Source organism: Vanellus vanellus (genome assembly GCF_965231255.1).
Source record: "Vanellus vanellus genome assembly, chromosome: 11".
Taxonomy (NCBI): Eukaryota; Metazoa; Chordata; class Aves; order Charadriiformes; family Charadriidae; genus Vanellus; species Vanellus vanellus.
This window is the reverse complement of record NC_138916.1, coordinates 9039318-9052981: the sequence shown is the minus strand read 5'-3', so window position 1 is coordinate 9052981 and position 13664 is coordinate 9039318. Positions and strand designations below refer to the sequence as shown.

Sequence of the window (13664 nt, the reverse complement as noted above, 5' to 3'; positions counted from 1 at the left end):
TATATCAAACCAATGCGCAATATACATTAGCCTGACTACAGGTACCTGCCTTCCACTTCCAGTTATGTGATCCAAAAGACCCATTAAAGAAAACATGCTTCAAAATTAACTGATGTAAGCTAAAACTCAGCTAAAGTCTTCATTTTAAAATGAACCTAAATCTAGAATATGATACCAATAACTCACTTCAAAAACTTTATCAAAACTAAGGACTTAGTACGCCACAGAACATGTAAACTTTTGTGCTCCACAATCCCAAGACTATTTAACAAGTTAAATTATCTTCAACCTTTTTGTGGTAGGAGTCTTTTAATAATATTCCTTGAACTGTTACTGGCCATTTTTTTTCCTCAGTATTGCAAGGTACTCTTTGAACAGCTTCAGGCACCTAGAAAAAAAAAAAAGTTTTAAAGCATGACGACTTACTGAAGACCCAATAATACTTTGCATGCTATCCAGGTCTCATCACCATGTGGAAAGCTGAGAGACTGCACAACTGAGTCACAAAGGATAGTTTTTAAGTGCTAACTACTGTGACAAGACAGCAAAAGGTTGTTGACATTAAGAAGCCTTGTAACTGTTCTCTCTGCTAAGCAAAAGCAGAGGGTTTTAAGCAAAACCCCTTTTTCTTAACCAAAACGTATACACTTTCTGTGATCACACAGCGAAACAATGCTATTTCTTTTCCCTTTCTCCAAAACTTAAAAAACTCTTTGTTTTAAGTACTCTCATAGCGAACACTTAACACAACACTCTTATCACCTGGAGTATATGCTATCTCAGGACTTCAGCCAGGGTTGAAATCAGGGCTTCAAAATGAATGTTTACTTTCATGGCCAGAAGCATGTATAACCTTAACATTGCTACAGTGTTCAAAGTCTGCAACTGATATGCAATCTCCTTCTAATAAAACCAGCTAGATATCAAAAGTGATTATCTTTTCACAAAAGTAGCTTAGTAAGCAACTCAACCTTGGTAACAGAAGAATTTACAGGATCCCCTGGCAAAAGTTCATTAAACTGGAATGAAGACTTCACTAAGGTGCATGGGGCAAGTACAACTGTTTGCTCCAGGTTTTGTAATTAGAAGATTCCACAACAAAAAGAAAGTCTATCACAGAATGTGAGAAGTGCATGCCAAGAAATTGATACAATAGCGCACACAGAGATCTCAACCTCTATGACAAACTATTGTCGTTATTTTGTTGTCATTGAAAAACTAGTATTTTTTTAATACAGACTGCAAGACAAAGACCTTTTCAAATAAGGATACGATCAGAAAGCCTGCAGTAAGGAACACTGAACCACGAGCACATCGAAATAGTTAAAGGGAGCTGCTCTACCATCAACCAAACAAAGATAGCATGATGCCTTTCCAGGCAACCTAGTGGAATAAATTGATGTTATACTTCATCTGAACACTAAGCTAGTGGACAGGAACCCTTTAGGAGACAGATATCCAAGACTGACAACAGAATGGCCTTTGAACCTGACAGGACAGTCTTCTAAAGACTTGCTAAACTAGATGTGTCATTCCCCATGACAAAAACCCTCCAGAGATGAAGCTTTATTCTCATGGGCTTAGAACTAAATACAAGGAAGGACTTTAAACAGAACTAGGCAGAGCATTTCAGCAAATGCAAGGTGAGAGTCCCCATGAAAGATTTTTGTGTATGAGAGTCTACAGCTCTTCAGCATCCCCAGGGAGCTGTAAAGAAAGTATCTACACAAGTCCCACTGGCCAGGTAGGGAGTCCGAGGCATATATTCTCACCTTCTAACCAAGCTTAGGTAAAGGTAAAGCAAAAAAACCTATCACCCATGGGATAATAAGGAGGCCATAAGCCTCCTGGAGCACCTTCATATAACAATTGTTTGGTGGTCTATGTTAAATGATTTGCTGTTCATTTCATTCAGCAAGGTTATTTTCCCTGAGAAGACTACAAAGACTTCCCCCCACACCAGACAAAACCTTCCCAGTCTGTGGGAGTGAACCAGTACCTGCACCAGAAGAAACAATCTAGGGAACACTTAACCGAATTGGATATACAGAAGTCCACGGGATCAGATGGGATGTATCCTAGAGTGACGAGGGAGGTGGCTCATGCCATTTTGAGGCTATCACCTTTTTGAAAGGCTATGGTGACGGGGGGGGGGGGGGGAGCACGTTCCTGACATCTGGAAGACAAATGTCATCCCCATCTTCAGAAGGAGGGCCTGGAGATATACAGGCTGGTCAGACTAACTTCAGTGTCTAGGAAGATTGTGGAGGAAATCCTTACAGAAGCTACCTTGATGCACATAAAGAAGATTGGTAATAAACAATACTGAAAGTTTACCAAAGTAAACAAACATCTATTAAGTTTATATATAATCATGGTAAAAGATGACATTTAACTTCCCTTAAGAGGATAAATCACACTTGTACTGTTCTAAAAGGCTAATTTTATATTAATCCACTCAGATTAAGACTTGCATGACAAAAGCAAATAGTTCAAATACAACTCAAGTTTTTTAGTAGGGAAAAAAGCACAGAATACGACAATAGATTATCAAGAATTGTTCAGCAGCCAGGCTAACTTACTGAACAACTCTTTTTAACTGCAAGCGTCATCACCGATTTGCAGGTTTGAAATGCCAATGTATGATACATATCTTTAAAAGAATTATTTTTATAACTTTAAGGTAATCAAAGCCAGTTGTACTTTTTCAAGCTGTTTTCAATATAGAGCTTATTTCTCTTAAAAAAATGTTCCCTTTACATGGGACATTAAAGAGTGTACACAGCATTCAGATTTAGCACTTATACTTGGACTTGTGCAAAGTGTTTGACACTGTCCTACATGACATCCTGGTCTCTAAATTGAAGAGACATGGATTCGACAAATGGACCACTCGGTGGATAAAGAACTGGTTGGACGGTTGCACTCAAAGAGTTGTAGTCAACAGCTCGATGTCCAAGTGGAGAACAGTGACAAGTGGCATTCCTCGGGGGTCAGTAGTGGGACCTTCACTGTTCAACATCTTTGTCAGTCACATGGACAGTGGGGTTGAGTGCACCCTCAGCAAGTTTGCCGATGATACCAAGCTGCTTGGCGAGGTACACATGCTGGAGGGGAGGGATGCCATCCAGAGGGACCTGGACAGGCTGGAGAGGTGGGCCCAAGCCAACCTCATGCAGTTCAACAAGGCCAAGTGCAAGGTCCCACATCTGGGTCGGGGCAATCCCAAGCACAAATACAGGCTCAGCAGGGAATGGCTGGAGAGCAGCCCTGAGGAGAAGGACCTGGGGGTGCTGACTGAGGAGAAGCTCAACATGAGCCAGCAATGGGCGATGGCAGCCCAGAAGGCCAACCGTATCCTGGGCTGCATCAGAAGTGGTGTGACCAGCAAGTCAAAGGAGGTGATTCTGCCCCTTCCACTCCACTCTCGTGAGACCCCACCTGGAGTACTGCATCCAGCTCTGGAGTCCCCAACAGAAGAAGGGACATGGACCTGCTGGAGTGTGTCCAGAGGAGAGCCACGAGGATAATCTGAGGGCTGGAGCACCTCTCCTATGAGGAGAGGCTGAAAAGAGTTGGGGCTGTTCAGCCTGGAGAAGAGAAGGCTCCAGGGAGATCTTATTGCGGCCTTCCAGTACCTAAAGGGTGCCTACAGGAGAGCTGGGGAAGGACTTTTTACTAGGGCATGTAGCGATAGGACAAGGGGGAATGGCTTTAAACTGGAAAAGGGCAGGCTCAGATTAAACATTAGGAAGAAGTTTTTCACTCCGAGGGTGGTAAGGCACTGGAAGAGGTTGCCCAGAGAGGTTGTTGAGGCCCCATCCCTGGAGGTGTTCAAGGCCAGGCTGGACGTGGCCTTGGGCAACCTGGTCTAGTGGGAGGTGTCCCTGCCTATGGCAGGGGGGTTGGAACTCGATGATCTTCATTGTCCTTTCCAACCTAAACCATTCTATGATTCTATGACTCTGTGCTTAAATATACTGAAATCCAGTAATACTGCCATATACCTCCCTAGCTGAATTTCACTGAAGGCTTTATTCAGGCTGTAGTTTCATAACTGCCATCAGAAAGGCAGATCGCACTGCTCTTTTTCATCCACTCCGAAATTCTTCCCCTGTGCTGACACTAAAACTAATCCAACTGAAAAATATACTTTCTCCTCTGGTCAGGTTAGTTATCGGTGAAAGAAAAAAGTGTAACCTAAAAGTCAAGTCAGGATCACTTCCCTTCCCTGAATAACTCACATTTAGGGCACAGTTACACTATACGGCACCACTAGTGTAAGCATTACACAGAAGTCCACTTTTTTTTTTTTTGCACCCTTTTCTTCCCCACCACTGCAAGTCCCAGCTCTTCCTCCCCACTGGGTTTGGGTCTGCACAATAAATCAATAGAAGTTACATGTCTGGCAGGAAAGCATTAATTTCTTTTGTTTAAATTAGCAGGTTGAGTTGGCTCCTCATGCCGTCAAACACAAGATGCAGTGAAGGAGGAAAGGTGGGAATGCATGGCCAGGGCAGGGCCACCAGACAGAGGTAACATTACACTGGTTCTGCCATAGTGCATAATTGAACATTTAGATCCTTTTAAAAGCAAAAATAAACTGCAATCTTAGGCTTCTAGGCAGCGGTATTTCGAAGTTACTATCTAAACACCTGATTTCATTTACTTTTAATCACCATACGCATTTCTGAAACAACTATTTGGCAGCTGCCTTTACCAGACACTGTCTCATCAAGCCATATAAAATCTGTCTTTTTTTTTTATTTTAAACCCCAGATAAATGCTAAAGACTGGCTGCCATGTTAATGAAGGCTAGTATTTCTCTCAATTTATAGCAAGGATGCACACTAAATCACTCAGATGCCGATAGCTCATAAATGCCTTCACACAACTCCCCCATGTGTCCAGAAAAAACCAGAATTTCTCTCATGCTCACTGGGAAATAGGTAGTTCAATATCCAGCAGCACAAGACACTAAGATACAACTTGGAAGTCCTAGGAATATACAAGAGTGTGTTCTACCAGTGAAAATAAACAATTTATCACAGATTTGCAATGCTGCTCAGCATCTGATCAGTCTAGCCAGAGCAGAATCACACCTGTTAAATCCAAGCTTTTTGGGGAGTCTCATTAGTTCTCTTTTCAGTATTTTCTATTCTCCTTTCCTTTTTTTTTTTTTTAGATGATCCTCAGGTAGGAGAGGTTCTATCAGTTATTCCCATTCCTCAAAGAATGTATGGATAATTAAGTATTGTTTAATATACGTGCATGCATCTTCATCACATGCACAAAGCTGCAAATAATATTGCTCAAACTGAGTATTGCTTTACATGTGTCAGACAATTGGCACCAGCCAATGAATAAATCCCTTAAGCCAAGAAATTCCAAGGGTATTGGGGAAAACGCTGAGATTCACTTTTAAAAAAAAAAAAAAAAGAATTCTTAAAATTCAAAGCACCTATATCTCACATTCTAGCATATAGTATCTACTTGAAATAAATTCTACCTTTCCCTAGTTACTAAACAAAAAAAAACGGCATGGCTTTTCCTTCTCACATTATTGAAACTGTACTCAAACTGACCTACTGGACCACTTGTTTTACGGTGGTCATATTTATTCAGTGAACTTCTAAGAGAACCCTAGAAGTGATCCAATACCAAAACCTGATCAAGCACGTATTTCAGGGCCTACTTGCTGATAATGTGTCTCTTAACCAAAAACCATACAGATAATTATAAAGCAGCATAACACAAACATTGCAATACACTTCATTAATGCAGCAACACTAGTGATTGCTTTTGATTGCATTCCTTTTACATAATTTTAAGAACAATATAAATGACAAAAGAAAATAATTTTTTTAAATGGAACAGAGACTTCACTAATCTTCCTCTTCAAATAAACCTTCTAAGTTATGTTGTATGTCAATATTTTAAGATGTCGATTTTATGATTCGTACTGAAGTGTGACCTAAAGTTACAATTGGTTCTGCTAATCTATAAAATACCTTTATATCTAAAGTATCTAAAGGCTACTACAATACAGTATAAATATGGTATACAGGCACAAAGCCTTACATGATTCTGAAAGAAGAGTTCAAACTCAGGTATCCTATAAAAATATTCCAAACTTAAGACTCAACATACAGAAGAGCATTTTTGTAAAAAGTGCAGATTAACGGAATTTTCAAAGTTATTACTATTTAATACCTATATAGTTTACAACTAGACAACTTTACAGACAAGTACAACTTAGTTTCAAGATTTGTGTAAAACTAATGAGCACAAGATGAACCATACACAAATGAAACACAGGTAAATTGTTGGGGTTTTTTCAGTTGTTTCCATATCTGCACTACTCTCACAGCAACATCCTTAAGAATCGTGAACTTGCTCTTTCTCACACAGATATTAATGCCTGCCTAGAAGAAAAGCATGCACATGAACTATTTTTCAGTAGATAAAACCATTTACAGTACTTAAGAAGCTCTGGAAGTGTGAATACAGTAAAACTAGAAAATTCTAATATTAAAAAAAGTTTTTAATTCAACACAGTTACAATAAATTTTTCATAACTATGTTGAGACTTTTACCAGAAAAGTTTCATAGGATATTCTGGAAGTGTGTATTAGCCATCATTTCTAGATTTCTGAGATTATTAAGCTTTCTTTAAAGATTTACCTGTACTGCTAAACACCAAAAGATATGTGCTTCTGTTACCTGCCAGCGAGGTGTGCTTCCTAGTGCCAGGAATGTTGGAGGAGCCCATTCTTCTCTCAAAGAAAAAAATTAACATGAACTTCTAAAATAAAATACACTTCATGAAGTTGCTTCTGTATATCCAGAGGATTGTACTTTACGTGCTTACTGTGATTTTAACTTTAAGGCATATTTGCCTTCCTAGAATTAAACAGTGAAAACAATGCTCACAACTGGTTAATGAATTGCTTTGAATTAATTCTGTGCCAACGCCATTTAGTTCAGAAAACAAAGAGGCCTTGAAAAGTATGCCAATAATTAAGTCTGAAATGTCTTGATGGTTTACAATAACTCATGAGGGAAAAGTCACCAGCAAACTCTTCTGCGTATACCACTCCTAATCATAATAAACAACGGGATGACTTCTGACCATGCAAATCAGCTTGCTTTTTGTCTCACAGCTTCGCCGCCAGTACAACCTGCTAAAGTTTTCCACAGACTTTGATGTTACTTTTTGAAAACATGCCAAAGCCCAGGATTTAGGGCTAGATTCTGTGTTTCTGACGCACAGATGCAGAGCCTAGATAAAGAAAAGAGACGCCAAAGGAAAGAGAGGAAGCCAGCCCTTATCAGCTGCTCCACCCATCCTTCTCTAGAAACACCCTCAGAAGCCCACCTTTTGCAGTGTCTGCTCTTGTAAAAATTTGAAACTATTTCCCTACCCTGACTCGACCAATTAAACACCACCGGACGCAGTCAAGGAACTGCCCTAGCAGCTGAAACACGCTCATAACGGGAGATGCGACCCAGCCACACGTCCCCCATAAGCATAACCGTGTTTTCCTCTGACCTGGGTGAGAGGGGAGACCCTCCCCAAGGCTGCGGTCACGCTTCGGGAAAATCCCGGGCTCGCCTTGTATTTCCTGAAGCTGAACTTTCCGCCTGCCCGCGCTTCCTGGTTCCGGGAAGCGGCTGCGGGGAAGGGGAGGTTCGGGGGACCGCCGCCGCTTCGGCTTCCCGCGGCCGCCGCCTGGCCCCGGGGGAGGAGGGGAACCGGGAAGCGGCTACCGGGACCGCTGTGAGGAGAGTCCCGAGGGAGCGAAGCGGAGCCGGGCAGGGGACAGTACAGCCGAGCACCATGGGGAAGGAGGGAGAGGAGAAAGGCTGACTCGGTCCTCGGCGGGGGAAAGTCCCGGGGAAGGGGTTGGGGCGTCGGGCCGGCCTCAGACGGCGCGGGGAGAGGGCCCGGGCAGAACGGTGCCGACCGTACCCGGGCAGCAGGCGACGGAAAGGTGAGCCACAGCCGGCGGCCCAGCCGCGGCCTGCCGCCGGGGCGCTGAGGCGCGGCGCCCCGGGGAGTGGGGCCCGCTACCCCCAGCCCAGCCCCACGGCGGAGAGAGAAGAGGGAGGAAGGGAGGCCAGCAGGGCCGTAGGCCAGGGCCCCGCGGAGCCGGGCGGGCCCAGCCGCTCCTCACCTCCGGCGCCCGCCGCACAGGAGCACAGCAAGATTATCGTCCCCGCCAGATCCATCTTCACCGGGCCCAGGCCCCGCCACCGCCTACCCACAGCACATCCGCCCCGGTCGGCGCCGGGATGGGGAGGGGCGAGCTCCGCGCCTCCCTCCGCTTTGTCCCCCGCCGCTCTGGAGGACGGCTCTCCGCCCACGGATCGGCTGTGCTCAGCAGCCCGGCCTCGGCGCGGCGCCCCCCGCCCAGCAACCGCTGCGCTCTGCTCCGCTCCCCTCGCCACGACTTCCTCCGGCCGCCCGCCCCCGCCCGCCCCCGCCCGCCCGACGCCACCGGCGGGGAGGGGCCGCGGGGCACGCCCAGAACGCGCGAGCAGCCCCGCCCCGCCTCCTCGCGCTGCGTGCAGGGGGCGGGGCCCGACGCAAGAGAATCGGGGACCAACGCCCGGCGGCTGCCACCCCGGGGCCCGGTGGGCGGAGCCCCTCCGGAGGCGGGGCCTGTCCGTACCGTGCCCGGGTAATGGCGGTTTCTCGGCGGTAGAGCGGGGCAGGGCCTGGGCGCTGTACGATTGAAACGTAAAGGAAAGTCCTCCGGTGAAGCTAAAAACGTGAGCTGTTCAGACAAAACGTGTAATTTCCAGTTTGTCAATACGCTCATCCCTACACTCAAGTATACTAACTCAAAGATTTAGCTTTTATATTAGGGGCGGTGACAAGTTTCTCAGTTTACCATCACACCACCTTCTATTTGTGCTTTTCCAATCCTTTTTATTCCTTTCAGAATAAAAATAACCTTGCCACAATAGCACTGTTACAGCCCAGAGAAGGTGTTGCACACAGGTACGTCAGAAGCAGAACTGCGGTGAACATACTCCAGATAAGGCTGCTGAGGCCGATGCGACCATGCAGGGAGAGCTCAGATATGAGAGCTGCTGAGGGCGGGAGATAAACTCTTATCTTCAACTGCGTTTAAAATTGGTGATGAAAACCTGAAGGTTTTAGGGATAGAAGAAAATAGGCTCATTATGACATCTAAAGAACAAGTTTTGTTTGGGACATGGTTGAGGCATCAAGAAACGTACCTGACCTCGAACACAATGTGAAACGAAAGGACACGTTCTTTTGCAGATGCTGACCTGGACAATAAGATAGTAAAAATATAATTTCTGGACCAAATTCGAACCAAGGGTGTATCCCAAATGAACCCTGGGTAATTATATTGCTAAAATATACACCCCTTCGTGAATAACGCACATGCTAATCAGGTAACGTCCCCAAATGTTTTAAATGTGAATAGCTAGGAGTGAATGAATCATTATTGACCGATCAGCTGTATCTTATCGTTATAAACATTGGGCGGTTTGAAACGTCAGGTGTGCTGGCTGTGGTTAAGCGCCGGCACCCAACTCCGCAGAACTGAAGTAAAAACACGTATCTTGACTCGCTGTGCTGACGGGCTCCTGCACACCGGGGGAAGAAACCCTCATCTAGGGACAACAGGGCGCAGTCTGAAAAACAGAGCCGCATTAGCTCTTAAATCACCCATCACACTCACCGCAACCGCATTTTTATAACGCGGGTACTGAGCAAAAAAGCACCGACAGCCGAACCAGAGCCGCCGCTCGCCCCGCCGCGCCGCGCGCTACCTCAGCGCTGAGGTAACGCGCTGCGGGGGCGGGGTCCTGCCCTCCCGCCCCTCCGCGCAGGCGCGGCCCCGCCCCCGCCGGCAGCCTGCCAAACAGGCGGGGCGGGGCCCTCCGCTCTGTCCCCCCCCCCCCGGGGCTCCGACGGTGTGTGTTGGGGGGAGCGCGCGCCCCCGGTACCGGCGCCGCTCCCCCGGGGCGGGAGGCAGGCACGGCCCTGCCCTGCCCCGCCCCGCCCCCAGCCGCCCCTTCCGGGTGGTTCCAGGGTTCGCGACCCCGTGCCCCTCACCCGTTCCTCTGCCACAGCCGCCGCCGCCCTCCCCGGGCTCCGGCCCCGCCCTCGGGGCGCCCCCCCCCCGCCCCGGGCCCCGCCGTGACCCGCGGCCGCTTCCCTCTCCCGCCCACACGTCCCCGGCGGGGCGGAGTCGTCGCTGCTGTTATGGCGTCTCGGGCGCTGTTGGCGAAGGATCAGGCGTTGCAGTGCCACTAGAGAGCGGAGGAGCCGGGCGGGCGGCGGGCCGGGCATGGAGAGCCTGGCGCAGCCCCCGCCGCCTCCGGGCTCGCTGAAGAGGGGCGGCGGGGGCGCCGCCAGCCAGCTCCTCCTGGAAGAGGCGGCGGCGGCGGCTGAGGGCGGCTGCAGGGACGGGCCCGCGGCGGCTGAGGAGGGCGACGGGCAGCGCAGCCCTTCCCCTCAGCCGTCCCCCGTTGCCGCTGCGGCCCCTCGGACGGCGTCTCCCTCCCGGGCCGCGGAGGACAGCGCGGAGAGCCCCGGAGCGGCGCCCGCCTCGGAGAGCGGTGCGGCGGGGGCCGGCTCCGGGAGCAGCGGGGCTCCCAGCCCTCCGGGGGAGGAGTCCCGCAGCCTGGACTCGCTGGAGTCGTTCTCCAACCTGCACTCCTGCTGCCCGAGCAGCTCCGAGCTCAACAGCGACGCCGAGGAGGCGGCGGTGGTGGCGGCGGCCTCTGCGGGGGGCCCGGCCCCACAGCCCGAGGGGGACAGGCCGGCGGCGGGCTCCCAGCTCCTCTCCGCCTCTAAGGAGCGCTTCCCGGGCCAGTCGGTCTATCACATCAAGTGGGTCCGCTGGAAGGAGGAGAACACGCCCGTCATCACCCAGAACGAGAACGGGCCCTGCCCCTTGTTGGCCATCATGAACGTGTTGCTCCTGGCTTGGAAGGTACGGGGGCGCGGCGGGCCGCCATGGCGGGGAGCGGCGGGGCCGGCCGGGCCTTCCCTGCCCTGCCCCAGGCCGCCGGGCCCTTCAGCCGGCACCCCTGCCGAGGCCGCCGGCAAGGCGGAGCCGGTTAAGACTTACTCCCGCTCTTAAGCGCGTATCTCGCATAGGGAACTAGGAAAGTAAATAACGGCTTGCAGTCTGTTGCCGGTATACTACTTAGGTGCTGCTGGCGCATACAGACTTGCCTTAAATTAGTAATCAACGTCTTGATGGTGCCTCGCTGAACTGAGGAGTGTACGGTTTGCAGATGTGTGCAGGTTTCTAGTAAGTAAACGTTACTATTTATAGCGCTGGAAACATAGGCGGTATTTTGGGAAAATAGGTTAGTTTTGCGTAATAAGCGGAATTATACAAAGCACAGGTTTGTACAAGTAACTACCCGAATAACAGGGATACGTTTGTACAGTTATGTATCATAGACTGTGTTGAACAAGTAAATCAGGTTGTGATTGAGTACGGCTTTGAGGCCTGGAAGTCCTCAAGTTGACGAGAGAAAACAGCCACAAATTGTGCCAGGAGAGGTTTAGGATGGTTATTAGGAAAAATTTTTTCACTGAAAAGGTTATCAAACATTGGAACAAGCTGTCTAGGGAAGTGGTGGAATTGCCATCCCTGGAGATTTTTGAAAGATGAGTAGATGTGGCGCTGAGGGATGCGGTTTAGTGGTGGTTTTGGCAGTGTTAAGTTGATGGTTGGACTCGATGATCTTACAGGTCCCTTCCAATCTATACAATTCTGATTCTTGTGTTCTAATAGCCATCATGGATATGGATTCCCTGTAGTCTTAAAATAATTCTTTTTAACACTTAAGCAGTTAAAAGGTAAGGCATAGTGTAATTACACTTACATGTGAAAGGAATATCTGTTGGAGAAGAGCTATGAGGCTGTGTGCATTGCAAAACAAGGAGGAGGGAGTACTTCTCAAGAAATGCTGGCAATTTAACCCCGAAAGATCGGTGACCTGATAGAATGGAGTTGTAGAACAGGAAAGCTTTGTGGAAATAGTTTTTATGTTGTAGTATCAAGGGGAAGAAATTGGTATTGGAGGAGTAGAAGGCTGTTCACAGGTGTAATAGGTGACACAGGAAAAGGTCAAAATGGAAATAATTTTATAAGAAGAAATTTGTTTAGAGGAAGGTAGCTTTCCAGAAGATTAATGATTTTGTTTGAGTTATAGTTTCTGTACGTTTCCCTGAGCTCATACATTGGGAGGAAAGCTGTGGGTACGGTGATGTAGATATTTAGCCATTGTTGAAAGCAGTACAGGGAAGCTGTGTGTGACTAAGTTATTGCCTTCTGTAGGTTCTGCCATCTGCAAGAGCGTGTGAAAGTTGTCTTGGACTTAGGTATTTAACACTCGCTTTCTGTGCTCCCTCTAACATCTAGGGGTAAGTGGGTGGCCTTGGAGAACTTATCAGTCCTTATCATTCTGTGTGGTGGTGTTTTAAAAGAAATGGCTAGTTACAAGTTTTTCCTTTTTAAGCTTTCATTTAGTAAAAGCACATAAACGGGACAGCACTGTTCTTGTTTGCATTTAAGTTTTAGGAGGTTTTGTTCCTTGGCATTCTTCCTTTGCCTCCGTAAATATGATTGCTTTCTTCTGCTGTGCTCCATCCAGAGCGAGAATATGTTAGGTGAAAAGAAGCTATGTGGCAGGGGAGGGAAGGAGTGAGGAGGGGAAATAAAATCACAACAGAGAATAAGAAGGTAAGCAGTTAAGCTCTGGGCTCTCTTCCCTATATCAGCCACCAGCTTGCCTTCTCAGAACTTTGTCCTGACAAGGTTGAAAGCTTTAGTTGTCTTGTAAGTAGATGTGGTCTCAGATAACTTTAGATAATACATGCAAGTGCTCAGAGTTGAGAATCAATACTTACAATACTAGTTTTCAGGTTTTCATAAACACTTCCCTTTGCCTGACCAGTTACATGCTTCCGTTATTCCAGAATGGGAGTGATAACCTTGAGATCCAATACTATGTGTCAGCTGTGCTTGTGCAGCAGTGAAAGTTGAATTCACATAATTGTTTGTGACAAGTGGCACATAATCAATTTGCTTAGAATCAAAATCTTTATTTACTGCTTAGTAATAAATGGAAAGCCTTCAGAGGGTATGTAGGCTGCATAGAAATGTTTATGCCTAAAACCTCAGATTAACATTGAGTATGTTAAAGAGAAGTCACCTTTTCAGGTATTTCAGCTGCTCAAAATACAAGCTTCTACCCCCCCTACTAGAGCATTGTTTCAAATATACTAACAGTTTTGTGACCTTCTGTTTCTATGTGCCAGCTGTCCTCATCCAAACCAGTTGTTTTTTTTTTTTGAGAGCCCTCACTAAGTAGAGAGACGATACGTAGTTTGTTAATTTGCTTAAAGGATTGCAATAACAAGAAGACTTGATGTGCTGTACCTTAGGTAAGGGTGCCATATACTCAAAATATTTCTTCCTAGTGGTTATGAAGATCTTGCTCGCTAATGGAGCAAGATTGTTCCTTGTTGCTAGTCATTATTCAGTTTTTATTATGCCTTTCATAGTTTTTTTTTTTTTTTTTTTTTGAGTTAAGATCTTTAGGTATACAGGTATAAAGACTGCTTTAAAAGAACTGATTCTTGTAGAGTGCTGCAT

The 13664-nt window shown here is 47.1% G+C and overlaps 2 protein-coding genes across 2 annotated transcripts in view; one reads left to right on the top strand and one right to left on the bottom strand.

Moving 5' to 3' along the window:
• The window catches only part of ADAM10 (ADAM metallopeptidase domain 10), a 52182-nt gene extending 43745 nt beyond the window's left edge, over window positions 1-8437 (bottom strand). The window contains exon 1 of the mRNA XM_082488538.1: window positions 8178-8437. Within this exon, the coding sequence (XP_082344664.1) occupies window positions 8178-8232 (55 nt within the window). The 5' untranslated portion in view covers window positions 8233-8437. The remainder of the gene's footprint in view (window positions 1-8177) is intronic.
• Window positions 8438-10240: 1803 nt separating this feature from the next.
• MINDY2 (MINDY lysine 48 deubiquitinase 2) overlaps window positions 10241-13664 on the top strand; it is a 32215-nt gene continuing 28791 nt past the window's right edge. The window contains exon 1 of the mRNA XM_082488569.1: window positions 10241-10982. Coding sequence (XP_082344695.1) covers window positions 10335-10982 — 648 coding nt within the window. The 5' untranslated portion in view covers window positions 10241-10334. The remainder of the gene's footprint in view (window positions 10983-13664) is intronic.